Source organism: Puma concolor, chromosome B4, assembly GCF_028749965.1.
Source record: "Puma concolor isolate L17-30 chromosome B4, mPumCon1.1.hap2, whole genome shotgun sequence".
NCBI lineage: Eukaryota > Metazoa > Chordata > Mammalia > Carnivora > Felidae > Puma > Puma concolor.
The window spans coordinates 82,968,711-82,990,265 of NC_141673.1; the positions used below are offsets into that span (position 1 = coordinate 82,968,711).

Below are 21,555 nucleotides of genomic sequence, written 5' to 3' on the forward strand. Positions count from 1 at the left end.
TCATTGTTGGCCCTACGTTTGGAGTTTCTGATTCAGTGAACTGGGATGAAAGCCTCAGAATTTGTATTTCTAACAAGTGCCCAGGTGATGCTGTTACCACTGGTCCAGGGACCACACTTTGAGAACTACTGGTCTAGGTAATAATACCACATGTTTTGAAGTAGTCTTTGGTTCAGAACTTTTTCCTTAAACCAGACTGACCTATACTTGAGTCAACTAGTCTTTAATATATTCATATCATCTATGAAACTATTAAATATGTTAATATATAAGTGTGCTAATTTTTAATCATCTGTTTTTTGTATTATTTTGCTTTTAGGAACTCATATGTTCGGTTAAGGCATTTATGTACCAACACGTGGGTAACAAGTACCAGTATCCCCATAGACACAGATGAAGAGAGGCCTGTTATGTTAAAGGTAAATGTTTTTAAGAATTGTTTGATGTTTTTTGAAGTTTATTTATTTTGAGAGAGACAGAGACAATGTGAGCAGGGGAGGGGCAGAGAGAGAGAGGAGACAGAGAGAGAATCCCAAGGAGGCTCCGTGCTGCCAGCCCAGAGCCCAATTCGGGGCTGGAACCCACAAAGCTGTGAGATCGTGACCTGAGCTGAAGGCAACAGTTGGGTGCTTACCCGACTGAGTCACCCAGGCACCCTATGAGAAGTGTTTAATTTTTAGACAAATGTTGTATGATTAGGATCAGGGGGTGATTGACATGTCCCTTACAATGTGTCCTTACCAATATTAGAGATTATTACAAGTCATTTCCTCAAGTGTTCATTTTGCCAGTTGCTTAGGTAGCTGAACTAAGTGGCTTGGCTGCAGTGGGGCTGTGATTCAGGAGGATGCTAGCACAGATACCAAAAGCGTGGGAGCAGCATATAGAAAGGGGAGAAGATTCCAGGAGTACATTCTCTCTATTCTGTTGACACTGAAGCAAAGGACAAGTGTGCAAGGATGTGTTTCTAGTGGGCTTTGGGAACAAGGCAGGGATGGCCATGGACAATCTGTGTGTCCCTTCAGTCTTTCATAGTGGATGATGCAAGTGGGAATTATTGTATTTGGATGATCTATTCCTGTCTTGTATTTCTTTTTTTTAAGTATTTATTTATTTGTTTTAGAGAGGGGGGTGAGAGTGGCAGAGGGAGAGGGAGAGAGAATCCCAGGCAGGCTCCACGCTCAGCATGGAGCCCCATGCAGGGCTCTATCTCATGACCTTGAGGTCATGACCTGAGAGGAAATCAGCAGTCAGACACTTAACCGACTGAGCTACCCAGACGCCCCTGTCTTATATTTCTTAAACAATATTAAGATGTGTTAGTACCAGAAAGATATTGCAGATTTTAAAAAACAACTAATCTTAGTGTAAAAAACACATTGCAGATTGGAACCTGCCAAACAAAAGAAGATAAAGAAGCATTTGCCATTGTGTCTGTCCCACTGTCTGAGGTCCGAGACTTAGACTTTGCCAATGATGCAAATAAAGTGCTGGCGACCACAGTTAAAAAGCTGGAAAATGGTACAATAACTCAGAATGAAAGGAGGTTAGTAATTTTGTTAAATGGCTCTTAAGTCAGCAAGAGTCAGTTGTCAACTCTTGTGGTAAGCCTCAAGTGAATGAATGGCTCTAAGGGGATATTTAGAATGGTCTCCCTAGCGGCACACCTGCTTCTGAATGAGTGGATCATGGTGAGCGAATGAAAATGGGGACTTTAAAATCTGGTCGAATATTCACTTTTTTCCATTTTAGCTGGGCTTGGAGTTATTTATTTATTGAAAAAAAATTTTTAATGTTTATTTATTTTTGAGACAGAGACAGAGCATGAACGGGGGAGGGCCAGAGAGAGAGGGAGACACAGTATCCGAAACAGGCTCCAGGCTCTGAGCTGTCAGCACATAGCCCAACGTGGGGCTTGAACTCATGGACTGTGAGATCATGACCTGAGCTAAAGTCGGACGCTCAACCGACTGAGCCACCCAGGCGCCCCGCTTGGAGTTGTTTTTTTGCTTGCTGATCTTTCCTTTTAAATGTTTCAGAAAAAACTCGTAATACTTTTGTTGGGCTTCATTTAATATTTGTATTTAAGAGTTCTAAAAGTCCTAAAAGAAGTTTTATGTTTTTCTATTCTTATTTATGCAAGTCACATTCGTCTGTTCAGGTACCATGAAATAAATATGCCAGGACATAATCTGCAGGGTGCAGCAATCTGCCCTTGTAACTCCCACAGAGAAACTGGATCCTCGATTCTTCAGCTCTGGTTCTGGAAATGGTTGAGAAAGAGAATGATCCTGATAGCTCTCAATGATATCATTCCTATTTTGTGTTGGTACTGTAAACATATTTTATGTACTCCTTCAAACAGTCCTGAGATGGACATTATTCTCATTTTACATAAGTGGGGGATTCGATCATGTGTGGTTTTGTTTTTGAATTTTTTAAAATGTTTTATTTATTTCTGTGAGATAGAGGGAGAGTAGGGGAGGGACGTGGGGGGTGGGCAGAAGATCCAAAGTGGGCTCTGTACTGAGAGCAGCAAGCCTGATGTGGGGCTCAAAGTCACGAGCTCTGGGATCATAACTTGAGCTGAAGTTGGAGGTTCAACCGACCAAACCACCCAAATGCCCCCAGTCGTGTGCGTTTTTCAAGTCTCTGTGTTTTCAGTGCTCCAGAACACAAGCCTTTTTTATATATCCCCCCCGCCTTGATGATCTGCTACATACCTTTACATTTGAACAAGAGAAAGCTTTTTACCAATTTCACAAGCATTCATATATTGGAGCTCTCAGGACTGGGATGACCAGGACTGACCAGGGATGAGGGATCGTGCATTTTTATTGTTCCTGCTTCTTTCCCCACTGTTTTACAGTGAGAAACATCAGAGCAAAGAGAAATATGCTTGAGAAATATGAAGTTGCAATTATTGATCTTGATTTAGTGATTTTAGAAAAGTCATCTCCTATCACAATTCACTCAAAGCTGCCTGTCAATACAATGGAACTTCTTGGCATAGTTGAGTGTTTTTATATTATTTTCTCTGTTTTAGAATTCAATATAAAATTCTATCTGAAAATACCCTCACAACTCTGACTTTTTTTCTCTCTGGAGAATGAAGTTATTATTAGATCTTCTCTTACTCAAAACCAGAAAGAATGATACAAGGTCAAAGGGGAGGTGTTAGAATATTGCAGATCTAGCTCAAAATGCCCGTGTTGTTTGAATTCTCTCTCACGGCTTCCCCTTTACTTGCCCCAGGAATGGGCTCTGGAGGCACAAGCTCCTGTGTTATGCCCCAAGATCCTCAATCTCAGATAGTTTTCAGTGGAATTTCTGATCTTATTGTGCATAGTTGCACGAACAAAATAGAGAGTCTTGGGGACGTGGTGGGGGTGGGAGAGGAGGGAAAGTGGAGGCGGGGTTAACTGCTTTTCAGTTAGTGATGCATGTAATCGCAAACCAGAATTTCTGCACCATGTGTTAGTTTTGAGGGTACAGAAAAGGATTGGGGTTCCTCAGCAGCATTTACAGTTTGGCGATGTAATTAATTCATGTTTATTGAGCTCCTGGCATATGCCTGGCCCAGGGCCAGGCAGCATGCACATGCACTGATAATGTGATTGTCAACAGCACAGAACTACGGCCGCGTCTTCACTCTGTTTACTGGTTTGAGGTTGGTTCCGAGTCCCCAGGATGGAAGCTCAGTATCTAGAATAGTGGTCATCCCACATGAGATCACCGGATCAGATATCCTTGGGTTTTTGTTTGTTTCTTTGTTTCAGATCAGATACCTTTGTCATTCAAAGTTAACATCTTCCTTAGCAACATCATTTTTCCTTAACTTTTACTTGCCTGATAGTAAAGTCGCCACACTGGCTGCCTTTTGGTTAGTGTTTCTCTGGTGCTTCTTTTTGAGTATCAATTTATTTCAGATTTCCTGGTCATTTTGTTTTAGTGATGTGTCTTGTGAGCGGCAGGGAGCTAGATTTTTATTTTATTTTGTTTTATTTTATTTTATTTTATTTTATTTTATTTTATTTTATTTTATTTTTTTGAGAGCTAGATTTTAAAAATCTAATCTGATCTCTTTCTTTTCTCCCTCTCCTTGTGCAGTTTGTTCTCTCAGTCCTCAGATCACTTTCTTGGCTGCTCAGAATGATTTGGTATTTATCTAGCTATGTTCGAGGCATGAGACAAGCATAGGGTCCCCCTACTACTCCACCGTCTTAACTCCTCACCTAATCTGATCCCTTTTGTCTGGAGCCTTCATCTTCCGGTATTTCACCAAAGAGACCAACACAAAGGGAAAGAGTTGAGGCACGGCTGTGTGCTCTCAGGTCTCTTAGAAACCCGGAGTGCTTCCTTCAGCCACATATAATGAGAATCGGCAAGAAAGATGATAGTGTAGACATCAGGGGAATTGGCTCTGTTTAAAAAGGAACACCCCACAGATGTTACCATGGCAAAACTGGAAGAGTCTACAGTGTTACCCAGCATGCTGTTGACGTTGTTGTAAACAAACAAGTTAAGCACAACATTCTTGCCAAGAGAATTAACGTACCTATTGAGCACATGAAGCACTCAAAGAGCAGAGATAGCTTCCTGAAGGGTGTGAAGGAAAATGATCAGACTAAGAAGGAAGAGGAAGAGATAGATACTTGGGTTCAACCGAACCACATGCTGCTCCGCCCAGAGAAGACACGCTTTGCGAGAAGCAATGGGGAAGAGTCTGCGCTGATGGAACCCATTCCCTGTGAATCCGTGGCATGATATGTGTCAAAAAAAAAAAAAAAAGACCTCAAGACTGCAAAAATAATTACAAAAATGGAATCTGATCATCTTTCAATTATTTCGCATTTAATAAATGTTTGGGTTTAATTCTATCTTTTTTTTTTTTTTAATTTTTTTTTTTCAACGTTTATTTATTTTTGGGACAGAGAGAGACACAGCATGAACGGGGGAGGGGCAGAGAGAGAGGAAAACACAGAATAGGAAACAGGCTCCAGGCTCTGAGCCATCTGCCCAGAGCCTGACGCGGGGCTCGAACTCACGGACCGCGAGATCCTGACCTGGCTGAAGTCGGACGCTTAACTGACTGCGCCACCCAGGCACCCCTATCTTTTTTTTCTTAATGTAGCTTTTTTTTTGTCTGTTCCCTCTCTTGCTTCTTTCTGTTAGGTTGATAAAGCTGGTATTTTCTCCTCATTTTTTCTTTTCCTCTACTGGTTTAGAAGCTTTAGGTCCCAATGCTGTTCTCTAGCGATTACATTATTACTATTCTTGCCATACATTTTAGCTGCATATTCTTTCTTATAAAATTTAGTTATTAAATCTTTCTTCTTCTCATGGGAGTAAAGTACCTCAGAATGGTTTAATTATGCACTGATATTCTCCTTCTCATCTTTCTTGGAATATTTGTCTAGAATCATAGTTCTATGTTCATCCTTTTCATTAAAAAATTTTTTTTTCTAATAGTTGATATCTACAAAGGAGTAAGTGTGTCATATAAATTATGATGTACCCCCTTTTTTATTAAAAGTTTTAATTCCTAAAAATTATTTTTACTATGAATTGTATTTCTTGTTATCTTTTACTTCTTCAGCTTGCTTTTATTTCTTGCTTCTCATGTCTTCTCTCTGGGCTCACTTTTCTTTTTGCTAAAATTTATTCTTTAAAACATTTGGTTAGGGTCTATGGGTTATAAATCTCAGTTTTTAAATATATGAAAAAATCTTTGTTTTACTTCCACTCTTACGTGCTACTTTATGTGTTACAATTTTAGCTTGGCAGTTATTTTCCTTTAGTAAAGTTATAATGTAATGATTTTCTGACATATTTTGTTGCCATTAAGAAGTTTTATGCTGATAGAATTGTTACCTTATTGGCCATTTTTCCTTTACTTTTTGGTAATTTTCTAGACTTTGTCTTTGATGTCCTGAAGTTTTACTATGATGTGTTTACAAGGAAATTGAGAAAAATTTAATTTCTTTATTTTTGAGAGAGAGGGAGAGAGAGACAGAGAGAGGGAGAGAGAGACAGAATGAGAGAGAGCGACAGAGAGAGAAAGAAAGAAAGGCAGAGAGAGGGAGACACAGTCTTCAAAGCAGGCTGTAGGCTCTGAGCTGTCAGCAGAGAGCCCGACATGGCACTCACACTCATGAACCGTGAGATCATGACCTGAGCCAAAGTCAGACCCTTCACCAACTGAGCCACCCAGGTGCTCCTACAAGGAAATTTTTTAACACACTTTTAAAACTTGAAGTGGAGTCGGTGTACAACATTATATTAGTTTTGGGTTTACAACCTAACTATTTGATATTTGTGTTTATTGTGAAATCGTCACCACGATAAGTCTAGTTAACATCTGTCACCATACAGAGTCACAACAATTTTTTTCTTGTATTGAGAACTTTAAGGATTTACTCTCGCAGCAACTTTCACATACAGTATTATTAACTGTCACCACTATGCTGTACGTTACACACCCAGGGCTTGTTTGTTTTATAACTGAAAGTCTGTACCTTTTGACTTCCTTCACCCATCTCACCCACCCACTACCCTTCACTTCTGGCCACGACCAATCTGTTCTCTGTGTCTGTGAATTTATGTTTAATTATTATTATTATTTTTTTACATAAGGAAGTTTTATTTTTGTATTTCCCACCTGATATTTAAGGTATGCTTTTAGTCTGTATACGTAGATCTTCCTTTAATTCTGAAAAGTTTTCTGGTGTTTTCTTTCAGATGTTACTTCTTTACCTTTCCCCTCTCTTGTCTCTTTTGGAACTCCTATTAAATGCATGTTGGATCCTCTTCATTCATCCTCTTTATCTTTTCACTTTCCTTTTATCATTTGCCTTTGTATATCTCTCTGTGCTGCTTTCTGCATTGATTTTTTATATTGTCTTATAAATCAATAATTTTTCTTTGTGTATAGAATAGTTTACCTTTGTGAATTAGATTTTTGTTGAAATGATTATAATTTTTTTCTCAGATTTCTGTTGGTTCTGTTGTGTTCATTTGTATCTGCCTTTTTAAGATATTTTTGTCTCTTTTGTATATAATTGCTTTCTTTATCTCTTAAAAAATTTTTTTTTACATTTATTCATTTTTGAGAGACAGAGAGAGACAGAGCACAAGGGGGGAAGGGCAGAGAGAGAGGGAGACACAGAATCTGAAGCAGGCTCCAGGCTCCCAGCTATCAGCATAGAGCCTGACGCAGGGCTCGAACTCACAGACCGCGAGATCATGACCTGAGCCGAAGTCGGATGAACAACCAACTGAGCCACCCAGGCGCCCCATCTTTCTTTATCTCTTTGGTGATTGAAAAGACTTATTTAAAAGTTATTTTGAAATTGTTCTGTTACCTGCATTTTGTTGGTAATGAATCGACCTCTTGATTTTTCACGTGTGATGGGACTGGCCTTCTTTATGTCCGTTTTCCTCACGTGCTTTGGAATTTGAATATGCAGGCTCTTCTTAAGTGGCTGGTTTTTGCTTTTCCTTTCTCTACTTTTGCTGATCTCCTCTGTCAGTCTTATGGTTGAGAACAGAGTTCCCCGTCCTATGGTAATTTGAGGCTTCAGCTGTTGACCTCACAGGTGGCTAGGTCCAGTCTTTCTGTGAGTTTCCTACTGCACAGCCAGAGCTGAAAAGGGGCCACCCAAGTTTTAAGGTTCTCTTCCGAGGTGGAAAATTCCTACTTTAATAGCTGCTTTCAGATCTTGAACTTAGTTTCCTGCTGTGTGCTTCCAGTCCCAGTTATCTTGCGGGGATTGAGCATTATCCTTGCTTATCGCTGTGTCTCTCTTAGTTTGTTCCTAATCCACAAAGTGTTTTGTTATTTTAGGTATGTCTTTTAAAAACTATATCTTATTTATCGTTGCTGCATATGACAAAGCCACACAGAAAGTTTTTAGTATAAGCAAATTAATAAAATGGGGTGAATTAGTAGGACCAAACCACTTCTCAGTAAAGAATTGGAGTTTGATGGGGCACCTGGGTGGCTTAGTCGGTTGAGCATCCGACTTTGGCTCAGGTCATTATCTCACGGCTCGTGAGTTCGAGCCCCGTGTCGGGCTCTGTGCTGACAGCTCAGAGCCTGGAGCCTGCTTTGGATTCTGTGTCTCCATCTCTCTTGGCCCCTCCCCCACTCATGCTCTATCTCTGTCTCTCTCAAAAATAAATAAACATTCAAAAAAATTAAAAAAAAAAAGAATTGGAGTTTGATCTAACCTGAGAAAACCCAGTTGCTTACCACAGATGGGGTGCTGGAGGTGAAAAGGGAGAAAAAGAGTTTCAACAGTTTTGAGGTCAGAAGAAAAGACTGGTTTTCTTGCCTTCCATTGCCCCATCATCAGAGGAGTCACGCTGTGCAAGCAGGGTTAATGTATAATGATTTTCAATTAAGACTTAATTGTCTTCATCATCATTCCATTAATTGTCACCAATTCAGGCCACCTGGAAGACTTTAAAACAGAATGATTTGTAGTTGCCCCAAACTTGTGCTTTCTTAGATATCTAAACATCTGAATACACTTAATCTGAAACAGAGGAGGAAAAGAATATTAATAATTTTAAAAAGAAAATACATATATTTATGCTTTTCAAAAGAAATTAACACCACATTTCAATGCACATGAATCATATTTTACATTTCTCTGATTGTCCTCAGAGCTTATGTGAGTGAATCTTATCAGGCACATTTTTGAAAAGAAACAGTTTGGGTTCAAATTTAACATAGGTACACCAAGAAAGCATAGAATCCCTGAAATTTTGGAGTGGAATTTATGATTTGGGAAGTATGCTGAAATTTGCCTGTAGGTGGCTAAATTCTGGATTCTGGGTGTGTTCATTTGACTCTATGAAAGTACATTCTCTTTCAGGAGGTAAATCTGGAGATAGGATCAAAATGCTTCTTAACTAAATACATTCTATACTTTTTTGGAATTGTTGATCTCTTATACTATAGTTTTCTTATTGATGTGATCATGATTGGGCATGCTAATAATAGTGAATGATTATGCTCATGTGTATGGATAATATATATGTATATATATTTGCTGGACAAAATTTTTCAAAAATTAAAATAAATTTGGGGCGCCTGGGTGGCGCAGTTGGTTAAGCGTCCGACTTCAGCCAGGTCACGATCTCGCGGTCCATGAGTTCGAGCCCCCCGTCAGGCTCTGGGCTGATGGCTCGGAGCCTGGAGCCTGTTTCCGATTCTGTGTCTCCTTCTCTCTCTGCCCCTCCCCCGTTCATGCTCTGTCTCTCTCTGTCCCAAAAATAAATAAACGTTGAAAAAATTAAAACAAATTTAAAAATTCATGTAGAAAATGATGAAGAACAGGCAGAGGAAGGAGGAAGAAGAAAGCTAAGGGAGGAAGGGTTTTTAAGACATATTAGGTTCTGAATGCCACTGAAGTTCAAGTAATAGTTAAAATAATAACCAAAATGTAGAGTTAAAGGTGAACGTTAATATATGATTTTAGAGTGCCGTGATTTTTATAGATCAGGTAATAGTTTGAGAACAGTTTAAAACATCTGATTGCTTGCTCTGACTCTGTTCATACATCATTTAAGTGTTTCCTATTCTGTTCATTGGAAATGCAGAAGTATGGTGAAGATTGGAAATGTAGTTTGAGTCAATAGTAGAAAAAGGATTTGAATTTAGAAATTTAGAAATTGAGGGGCGCCTGGATGGCGCAGTCGGTTAAGCATCCGACTTCAGCCAGGTCACGATCTCGCGGTCCGGGAGTTCGAGCCCCGCGTCGGGCTCTGGGCTGATGGCTCAGAGCCTGGAGCCTGTTTCCGATTCTGTGTCTCCCTCTCTCTCTGCCCCTCCCCCATTCATGCTCTGTCTCTCTCTGTCCCAAAAATAAATAAACGTTAAAAAAAAAAAAAAGAAATTTAGAAATTGAGCCGTTCTCCCTTAAGCAGAAATGCTCTTCTTTGCTAGTCAGTTCTAGAAAATGATCTGGTGGTGTTAGCCTATCAACTTATCTTCTATTTGGGCTCACGTGGCTTTATGTCATAATTGTCTTTGCAAATACTTGATTAGAACTGGAAGCAGGAGTGGCGGCTGGAGGAGCTAGAGAAGGCATGCTCTTTATAAAGATTTAGGTAAATGTTAACTGAATTAGATATATTGTTGATTAAAGAATTTTTATTATAAAATGTTCTCAATGTTCCAGTGTTTCAGTCCTCAGTACTTATTAAAAAATATTTTCCAAAACTTGAGTTAAGTTTCTTTTTCACTTTATGGTAGGTTTGTAACCAAATTATTGGAAGACCTCATCTTCTTTGTGGCTGATGTACTTAATAACGGACAAGAAGTTTTGGATGTCGTTATCATTAAGCCAAACCGAGAACGTCAAAAGTTAATGAGGGAACAAAACATACTGGCACAGGTGAATGTTTTCATGTACTAAATTTGCACATTGAATTGTTTTGAATTATAGCATCAGGAAAGTCCTTGTGTTAGTTATCTATTACTGTGTAACAAATTACCCCAAGACTTTGTGGCTGAAAATAACAGATAGTATTCTCACAGTTTCTGTGGATTAGGAATCTGGGAGTGGCTTGGGTGGGTGGTTCTTGCTCAGGGTCTTTCACAAGACCGCAGTCAAGGTGCTGGCTTGGGCTGCAGTCATCTCTGACTTGAATGGGACAGGATTTCACTTCCCAGCTCACTCACACAGGCCTCTCTGTAGACACCGACCTCTCCATAGCATCTTGCTTTCCTTAGAAATGAGGGATCCAAGAGAGAACAAGAGAGCGCACCCAGATAGAAGCCACAGCCTTTTTTATAACTGAATCTGATGTGAGTCAGTAAATCCAGCCCATAGTCAAGGAGACAGGATTGCATAAGACTGTGGATTTCAGGAGGCAGGGATCACCATGGCCATCTTAGAGACATCCTTCTGCAGACCTCTCAGAAAACCTACAGTGTCAGACTATCTGCAGAAAATGTGCTGGGATAATCTTCTAGGTAGAATCTACAGGATAACTTTGGAAATGCTATCTCCATCTACTTTCTGCTTCTGTCCCTCTCTTCCTTAAGAAAGTAGGGAAGTCTACTCATCAGCTCACAAATGCTCTGTATAATATTCTAGTTTTTTTTTTTTCCCCTGGCAGTCTAGATCTACTCCTATACTGTGTCCTTCTGAAATTGTTTTATAACACACCAGTAAATTAATTCATTTCCTGATAATATGCATATATGGGCATACCTACCGTTATGTGTTTCTTTCAATTCAGTTAATTGCTGTATAAAGTAATGGGCTCCTGCATTAATTGTGAACTCAAGGAAGATATTTAAAAAATTAAAAAACATGTTATTAATATACATGTTCTTGTGGAGTTGGGAAAGGAAAACAGTAGACACATTGCCAATTAATATTCTATAGCTGATTGTCTAAAAATGTAAAATCAACATTTCTCTCAAAGAAAATAAAGGTTGCAAATATAATGAGACAAAGGCTTTTCTGACATTAGCATTCTTTTGTATAAAACATTTGATTTCAAGGACTTTTAGGACTTTGAATAATTTATTAATATTACGTCAACCAACATGTCTAATAGTTTATTTCAGTCTTTAAATTTTTTTTAAATGTTTATGTATTTTTGAGAGAGAGAGAGAGACAGAGCATGAGCAGGGGAGGGGCAAAGAGAGAGGGAGACACAGAATTTGAAGAGCCTGTGAAGACACAGGCTCTGGGCTCTGAGCTGTCAGCACAGAGCCCAACGTGGGGCTCAAACTCATGAACCATAAGGTCCTAACCTGAGCCGAAGTCAGACAAAAACTGACTAAGTCACCCAGGAGCCCTGTTTATTTCAGTATTTTAAATAGAAAATTCAAGGTTTAGTGAATATAAAATTATTGAGGTAACTTTAATTTGTATTATATTTTATGAACTACCAAAGATGATTCCTTTCCATTTTGCTTTCTTGTATTAATGCTCATGCCCTTGTGTAGGTGCTCTTTCATAATTTACTCACACTACCAGCTCATCCCTAGGTGACCCTACCTGCTGTCCTGCTGCCTAAAAGAGTTATATTCCTTAATGTTTATTAAATATTTCCCAGCTGCTATCCTTTGTTATAATGCTGGTCACTGGTCACCACCAGTTGCCCATGAAGTGCCTTATTTGTTGGAATACTGATATATCCATGCTTTGGTGACATCTTAATGTACCAGGAACAATAGATAAACTCTTTTGGAAAGAGGTTTAGAAGTAATATTCGGAACTAAAATTCTGATGTCAATTTCAGATGAAAAGTAAATGTTTTCTTTATATTATTTTGATTTTAGAAAGTTATAGAACACAATAGAAGTAATTGTAAAGCCATAGAAATTGAACTATATTTTAGTTTACTTGAATATGTTCGTGTAACTTGGTACATCCCAACATCTTTCTATTTCTTATTTTATAAAATATAATTTCTAAACAGAATTAAGTGTTTTATTTAAATGTTCTTTGTCAATTTAAGGAATCCTTTTCGTGGTATTTTTTTCTTTTCTTAATGTGTTGTTTCTGTATTCTAAGTCTTTTTTTTTTCCTTTACATTAATTCTGCTCAAATATTGCAAAAGTAGTTTTGAGTCATTGTGTTTATTTGTAAAACATGAACCTCCATTCATCAGAATAGATGGTTGTTTTTTGTTTTTTTTTCTCCCCCTGATAGGTATTTGGGATTCTTAAAGCACCCTTTAAGGAGAAAGCAGGAGAAGGCTCAATGTTGAGACTTGAAGATCTGGGGGACCAAAGATACGCTCCTTATAAGTACATGCTGAGGCTGTGTTACCGCGTGCTCAGACATTCGCAGCAGGACTACAGGAAAAATCAGGTCAGAGGTGGCTTGCGTCTTTGCCTCTATTTAACATTTCAAGTATGGGCAAGGGTCTTTGGTTACTGTTCTAAACTACATAACATAGGAATGGGAATTTCTGCTCTGCAATGAAATGTTTTATGTTGGCCACACAAAAAAATGACCTGTAAGTATTTTTGTGATGACGTATTTATTCTTCCATGTACAGTTAGAACCTTTGGGGAAGATACCTGAAGTCTTTGGGCATGGTATTAGCTTTTGCTAGGCAGGAGACATGCTGGATGTGTTATGTAAAGAGGTGGGAGACATTTCTTGACATTTCTTGACATGTGAGGTTCTGGATCATCATGTGTAGGCCAAAGAGTTCTGTGTCTGGTGGTGAAGATATGGTATGTATGCCTGAAACATGAGGGAGAGGCAAAGAGGGGACATGAGAGAGAAAAGATGGCATGGGAATTCAGGAGAGGGGAGCCCAGGAAGGGTGTTTGGAGAAGGAAGCATTTGAGGAGGATGACAATCATTTTCTTTTTCTTTTTTTTTTTTTTTAATTTTTTTTTTTTTTCAACGTTTATTTATTTTTGGGACAGAGAGAGACAGAGCATGAACGGGGGAGGGGCAGAGAGAGAGGGAGACACAGAATCGGAAACAGGCTCCAGGCTCTGAGCCGTCAGCCCAGAGCCCGACGCGGGGCTCGAACTCACAGACCGCGAGATCGTGACCTGGCTGAAGTCGGACGCTTAACCGACTGCGCCACCCAGGCGCCCCGACAATCATTTTCTTAAACTGTATCAGAACAGGCTTTTAGTGAAGAAGAGTCTATGAAGAGAGAATGGTGGATGCTAGCAAGGGCACTTTCGTCCTACGATGGTTCTAACTATGGAGAACAGGAAACCTGGACTATTGCCAATGGCAAGTTTCCAATGGCAAATGAAATTAAAGTGTGATTTTTATCTTTAAAAAAGTGTTTATTATTTTTGAGAGAGAGCGTGTGCGGGGAAGGGACAGAGAAAGAAGAAGAGAGAGCAACCCAGGCTCTGTGCCATCAGCACAGAGCCCTACACGGGGCTCAAACTCATGAAATGTGAGATCGTGACCTGAACCGGAATCAAGAGTCTGACACTTAACTGAATGAGCCACCCAAGTGCCCCAAGTATCATTTTTATCTTAAAAATACAAAATATTTTGCATTTATATATAATATATATATAAATATATAAATAAATGTATATAATAATATACATTTGTGTAATATAAAATTGTTTAAAATCATTATTTTATAAATTAGCATCCCATGTTTCTCTTAGCCAGTTTGAGAGAAAACTGATTAGTTTGTGAGAGGGCTGGTAAGGCAGGTCAGACTGAGCCACGTAGGCCCAGGATGTCAGGCCTAGAAGGTAGCGGTTACTTGGGAATAGTCAGTGGTATTTATTGAGTGTTTACTTACCAGGCTCAGTTCTAAGCACTTTTCACAACTTAACTCAGGTGATACTGAGTTAAGATGAGGAACTGAGGCTACATGGAGGTTAAATAAGTTACCAAAGATTATATAGTGTTATGACTGGAGCCAGTATTCAAACCTAGGCTCTTAGTCATCACACTATGGCCTCTTAGTAGTTTGAAACTTTCTTGGTGAGAACAAAGAATTTGCTTTATAAAAAATGTTAAAATACATTGGGTTTGAAATTCTATTTCAAGTTTGAGAAGAAGTCTAAAAAGAATATGTAAAACAAACTAGTTAGAAGATAAGTAATATGGCAAAGAGCAAAAGAGTGAGGGAGGGGATAATATAAACAAATCCTTAAACACTTTTGAATATAATCCCAGTTATAAACAGCCTTCTTTCCAATTGGAAATACTGCCATCAGATTTATTTTCCCCAGCTTCATTCCTTTAAGATGGCAAGATAAAATAGGTAGAGTCCTTCCTATTTTGGTGGAAAAAAATTAAGTTGCAGAGCATTAAATGATGGACCTTCAGCACTCAGAGAGTCTATGTCCCGGAAGCTACTCAATATTAGGGATCATGTTATTCTGTGAAGATCTGGGGTGGAGATGGGGGCTTAGAGGTTGCTCAGTGTATTCTACCTGGCCTCCTCTACCTGGCAGGTGCTGTGTTGTGTTAGACGGCATTTACTGAAAAATCATCAGGTTTACAGAGTTTATCTGATGCTCTGAGTCCACAATATACACCAATCTTGACTGTGCTTAGCCTTTGGAAAGGTCTCAGGGACCTTCTTTCTATAGTACTGCCCTATGCTTCATTGTCAGATCTCCTTGGCTTTGTTTGTTCAGATAGTCCCCAGTAGATTCCCTGGGTGGCATATCTTTTTTTTTTTTTTTTTTAATTTTTAACGTTTATTTTTGAGACAGAGAGAGACAGAGCATGAATGGGGGGAGGGTCAGAGAGAGAGGGAGACACAGAATCGGAAGCAGGCTCCAGGCTCCGAGCCATCAGCACAAAGCCCGATGCGGGGCTCGAACCCGTGAACCACGAGATCATGACCTGAGCCGAAGTCGGACACTTAACCGACTGAGCCACCCAGGCGCCCCCCTGGGTGGCATATCTTAACTGATGTCCTTTCTTCATCTGGCACACAAATTTTATCTCAACTCCTGTTAGTCTTAGCTGAAGACTCATGCCTAGTGTGCTGAGGTATGTGCAATTTCTCCTCTGAAAACACTCATCCGCCTGATAAGTGGAAACCACACACACACACACACACACATATTCTACGCCTATAATTATTCCTCTTCTTTGTTCTTAGTTCACCCTACCCAGGTGTATCACTTCTCCAAGTAAATGTTTATTCACTTTTGGTGACCTACTTTCTGGGTTTCTTTAGAGCATATGACTGTGGGGGGACACTCTTTTTCTCTTTTGGGATGTCTCCCCAAGATGTAGTTCATTGAGGTGACAAAAGAATAAATGTCCAGCATTTACTGAGGGTTAGATTTTATTTTCCCTCATGTTCTCATGCATGCTCCAATTCAGTCTCAGTGATAGATGCATAAGATTTTTTCTCATTTCTTTTGAATTAAAAATGCTTTTATTAAGCATAGAGCAGCTTTCTGATGTTTTTAGAACATAATTTTAAAATACAGGTAGAAATACTTTCTAATTTTTGCATAATTATCTTATTTTCCTTTATCCTAATCTATATTGTATAGAGTCTTAATAGGGAGCTCTTTTGTGACTTAGTGTTAACCCAAGTCTTTAATGTTGAGTGTCTGTTTATTATTATTTATAGAATATGGTGACAACCTCTAAATTGATCTGATTTATCAACATCTTGATCTATTTATCAAACATCTTGGAGGTTTGCCTTATACTAGAGTATGATTACAGCAGTCATAAAAGTGTATAAATCAATACATGTCTTTAAAATGATATACCAACAGAACATTTACTTTACTTAACTGGCTACCCAATATGAAGCTATCATTTTGAAAGGCCACAAAATTGCTGCCTAGAATATAATTAGATTTGTCCAATGTGTATCATTTTCAAGGAATAGATAGGTTCCTGTAAATTTTACCTAAGGCAAAAAAAAAAAAAAAACACACCCCACTTTCTAATCAATAAATTTTCCCATCATAGAACCAGAGGTACATCCCCAAGGAGAATCCCCAAGAAATTGGAAGTGAGAACTTTGGATTGTGGAAGGAGTTAGTTAAACTTACTGGGTCTATCTATGGTTGTGTGGGATTCTTACTTGTACCCAGAATGTGGGACATGAGCAATGGAATATAGGAGAGTCAGTGTGAAGAATGAGAAGCAGATTAAATAATGCATGATTGAAACTCCCAATGGCCTTTTCCTGCTCTTAGAGTAACATTTTTGTCCTTTACCAGGGCTCTCAAGGACCAACCTCTCCAACTTCAGCTCTAGCTTTCTCCATAGTTACTAGTCTGTAGCTACCATGGCCACCGTTGTTTATAGAACATGAAGAGGGGCGCCTGGGTGGCGCAGTCGGTTAAGCGTCCGACTTCAGCCAGGTCACGATCTCGCGGTCCGTGAGTTCGAGCCCCGCGTCAGGCTCTGGGCTGATGGCTCAGAGCCTGGAGCCTGTTTCCGATTCTGTGTCTCCCTCTCTCTCTGCCCCTCCCCCGTTCATGCTCTGTCTCTCTCTGTCCCAAAAATAAATAAACGTTGAAAAAAAAAATTATAGAACATGAAGAGCATGGTTCTACTACCTAGATGGCTTCTCTCCCCATGACTGTCTCCTTTTTATCATTCCCATCTTTTCCATCCCAGCTCAAATATCATTTCTTCAGCGTCTACCCCATCTGAGGTTGTCACCTTTCCCCATGCCTCTATTTTCTTTCACTTATTAACATTTAAAAGGATCATATTTATTGGCTCATTTACTGCCTTTTTGCACACTGGGATATAAGCTCCAGGAGAACTCATCTATCTTGTTTACCACCATATGCCTAATCTCTCAAATAGCCTAGAATATAGTAGGCTTCCAAGAAATATTTATTGGATGAATGATCTGGTCCATAAAGTGACTGATTAATCATATTATCTTGTTTGGTAGCTTTCTAAGATAAAAAATGGTATGGAATTTCATCACTGTTTTAAAGAGAAGATTTAACAAATTGGCATATGTGCAAAAAAAGAAATCACCGCAAGTCTGCCTGGCATCTTCATGTAACAGTATAGATCTCATGCCTCATAAACAAAGTATCAGAGAGTCATTTTCTTTCTATTATTTGATACAGTCAGTTATGACTTTTTGTGAGGTAGAAGAAAGGCCTCTGTTGGGCTGGTAAAACCTGTAGTTACCACGTCATAAGAAATTGTTATTTTAACTAGGCTTATGTTTATTTTTCCCACTTATACTTTCAGAACGGAAGCACCCGTGTTAAACATTTTTGGTATATAATTTTCTGTTACAATTTAAGTCAGGCATATGTTCATATGTTTTTATTTCCTTTCTCAAAAAGCCATATTTACTGAGGGATTATTGTTTCTCTTTTGACAATACATTTGAGTGAGTTTTCTGTTATGAATACATTAATCCATGTTGCTGACTCTAACAGAACCTGTTATTTCTAAGCTGCCTGCAGTACATTCTGACAGTCTTTCTTCTTTGCAGGAATATATTGCTAAGAATTTCTGTGTCATGCAGTCCCAGATTGGCTATGATATTTTGGCAGAAGATACCATCACAGCTTTGTTGCACAACAACAGAAAACTACTAGAGAAACATATCACAGCAAAAGAAATAGAAACATTTGTCAGTTTACTCAGGAGAAATCGCGAGCCAAGGTTTGAAGTGGTTCATGCAGTGTTCTTTACTAGTGGGGACAGTGCTTTATTTTTGCTTTTTGGAAAAGAGTTTTTGCTTTATTTTTAGAATGTGGTAAAAGTTGGAGTTGTTTCACACCATTAGCTTTCATGGACAAAATTATGTTGAGCTTTCTGTTATAATAATCATGTATCACAGACTTATTACCTCATAGGAGATGGAAACCTTTTATAGACACAGTTAAATATAAATGACTTTCATTCTCATCACTTATGTTTGTATAGTACTTATAGTTTTTCAAAATGTATTCATGTACATTGTCTTATGTAAGTCCTCACACAATCCCGTGAGGTTTGCTGTTTATCTATGGTCAGCCACATTTGAGAGATGAGAAAATAGAAGCCTACATCGTAACTTGCCCAAGAATACCCCAATAGTGAGAAATACTATATTACTATGACATATTTAAAATATAGTAATATTTCTCACTATTGGGGTATTACATCCAATTCAGTTTCTATTGATCCATGCTGCTTTATGTGGGAGAAGTGAATGCAGAAACATCAAGCACATTGACAGCTTTCTTTACTAAGTAGTGCAGCAAATAAATGTTAAAAGGTAGAAATGGGGCTTTGACTCACAGAATTAGCTTCCATCTGCTTTTGTTTTGTTATCCAATTCTTGGATAGTCCATTTTAGGGCAGATAAATAATTTTCTAAATGTAATAAGTCACAGTGCTCTGGGATGAATAATACCAAATAAATAGAAGCAAACTTATATCCTTTTTTGAAACAAGCTTTGTATTAAACACAAATAATTGGATGTTTAGTTTGTTTCTAATGATGCAATAGATAAGCAACACATTAAAAAATGTTGCATGGAGATAATATTAAAGATAGATAGAAAAAGTTATTTTCATTATATCCCCGACCATATTTTTATTGTGATATTTTATGAAATGTGTTTTCTTACTGTTCAACTTATTTTTTTTTCTTTTGCCAGGTTTTTGGATTATTTATCAGATCTGTGTGTGTCTAATACTACTGCTATACCTGTAACTCAAGAACTCATCTGTAAATTTATGTTGAGCCCAGGCAATGCAGACATTCTCATTCAAACTAAGTAAGCAGGGGAGGAATCTTTTTCTGTTCATCATTTGTAAGCATTATAGCTCCTTGTCATATTTGTGAGTGAAATATTGTGAAATATTTGTCATATTTCTTTTTTTTATGTTTATTTAGTTTTGAGAGAGAGAGAGAGAGAGAATGAGTGGGGAAGGGGCAGAGAGAGAGGGAGACACAGAATCCGAAGCAGGCTCCAGGCTCTGAGCTGTCAGCACAGAGCCCGATGCAGGGCTTGAACTCACGAACCGTGAGATCATGATCTGAGCCGAAGTCGGATGCTTAACCGACTGAGCCACCCAGGCGCGCCCCTGTCAGTGAGCTTCTTAATAGATTTTGTATGTATAATTTATTTCAAGGCTGGTCTCAATGCAAGTAGACAACCCCCTGGAGAGCTCCATCCTTTCAGATGACATTGATGATGAAGAAGTTTGGCTCTACTGGATTGACAGCAACAAGGAACCTCACGGCAAAGCTATCAGACACCTTGCACAAGAAGCGAAAGAGGGCACCAAAGCTGATTTGGAAGTTCTTACCTATTACAGGTAAAGAATCATCATAAATGTCAATCTTACATATTCATTGAGGGAAGATTCTCTGAAACCTCCGGAAGTCATATATCTAGGAAGAGGAAATTTAAAAAATCCTGTCAAAGCTAAGGTAGTGAAAATACGTAATATTACTTAAAATATTCAAAATAAAAGTCAATATCTGTGTTTTCCACCTACACCACTTGCAGTTTTCTGATTTTTCACTAATTTCAAATTGGTGTAATTTCCCCCAATACTGATTGGAGTGGGTGCAGATGTGAGACATGTTGGGACCCCAGTGTTGGACTTGAGAGATGGTACTTAGCTGGGTGTGCTGATCCAGCCACAGAGGTGGCCTCGGAGACAGTTAGCCGGTGGGAGTGTGATTGTGTTTATGAATACGTGGAGACCTAGGGCTGGAGAGAAACTGGTATCTTTGGTTATGAAAGTTCACTGGAAACAGGTAGCAGCAGAAGTTGTGATGGTAGTTCCCGGTGGTCAGTATCTTGGGAGCAAGAACTTAGCTGGTATCTTTGAGTGGAAGGTATAGAAACCCCGGCCGATGCCCTGGGGAAAAGTTAGGCCCAAATGGCAGGAATCTGAGAAAGGCAGAGCATGCTTCGTGTTCCCTGGTTTCTACAGGTATCGATCGCAACAAAGCCAAGGCTAATTCTTGATCTCGGAGGCTGACGAATCCAAGCCTAACTGATGCCATCTGGATTGGTCACATTTGGTTTGAGAAGTGAGTGGATCTAAGGTTAGAATGTAGATAATAGAGCCAGAGCCGAGTGGGACTGGGAAGGCGAGAGGTGGTTTCACGTGAGCCGTTATCCATAGCCTTCAAGCTTAGTGTATTTGTAATCCTAGGAAACCAAAAATGGACAGCCTAATGATACTTTCCATCAGACACATGTTGCTGGAACAAGTAACAGAAATTGTAACTTGAACAGGCTTAGAGACAATTTCTTGTATTTGTTGTCATTTGATCACTGACCACCAAAACAATTTGACTCCAGTGTGACAGACCCTTGGAAGTTTCGGTGTCATGAAAGTAGCTGGTAGACACTGACTGATACTGTGCTGTTTAAGAACTTTTTCAAGATAAGACAAATAATGTAATATGCTTAATATTTTTAAGGTACCAGCTAAACCTCTTTGCAAGGATGTGCTTAGATCGCCAGTATCTGGCCATAAACCAGATTTCTACGCAGCTCTCTGTCGATTTGATCCTGCGGTGTGTGTCGGATGAGAGCCTGCCATTTGACCTCCGAGCGTCTTTTTGTCGCCTCATGCTCCACATGCATGTTGACCGGGATCCCCAGGAGTCTGTGGTACCTGTTCGCTATGCCAGGCTCTGGACAGAAATCCCCACAAAGATCACAATTCATGAGTATGTTTGGAAAAATGTCTTGAGGACTTTAAATTTAGTAGATGAACTTGAAATCAAATGTCTTCAATTTTGAAATGAAGTATATGGAAGGGCATTTCTGTGCTCAAACTCAGGTTTTGGTCTTTTCTGTTTTTACTGTTTTATTATCTATCTATCTATCTATCTATCTGTCTGTCTGTCTGTTTATTTATTTATTTATTTATTTATTTATTTATTTATTTATTTTAGAGAGAGAGAGAATGTGAGAGGGGGAGAGGGGCAGAGGGAGAGAGAGAGAATCTTAAGCATGGGCTCCATGCTCAGTGTGGGGCCCATGCCCTGAGCTGAAGTCAAGAGTTGGAGCTCAATTGGCTGGGCCACCCAGGCACTCCTATTATTTTACTATTTTTTAAAATTTTATTTTAATTCCAGTTAGTTACCATACAATGTAAT

General features: G+C 39.0%; 1 protein-coding gene across 7 annotated transcripts in view; it reads left to right on the forward strand.

Moving 5' to 3' along the window:
• Positions 1-21,555, forward strand: part of ITPR2 (inositol 1,4,5-trisphosphate receptor type 2) — a 515,364-nt gene that overhangs the window by 144,701 nt on the left and 349,108 nt on the right. For all 7 annotated transcript variants that reach the window (XR_015253713.1, XM_086713794.1, XM_025930361.2 and 4 more), the window contains 8 exons: positions 320-419; positions 1,386-1,546; positions 10,265-10,406; positions 12,684-12,845; positions 17,929-18,101; positions 19,085-19,204; positions 19,563-19,748; positions 20,872-21,123. Coding sequence is in view for 6 of the 7 variants with exons in the window: in XM_086713794.1 (XP_086569920.1) it covers positions 320-419; positions 1,386-1,546; positions 10,265-10,406; positions 12,684-12,845; positions 17,929-18,101; positions 19,085-19,204; positions 19,563-19,748; positions 20,872-21,123 (1,296 nt within the window). In the remaining variant the exon portion in view is untranslated. The remainder of the gene's footprint in view (positions 1-319; positions 420-1,385; positions 1,547-10,264; positions 10,407-12,683; positions 12,846-17,928; positions 18,102-19,084; positions 19,205-19,562; positions 19,749-20,871; positions 21,124-21,555) is intronic.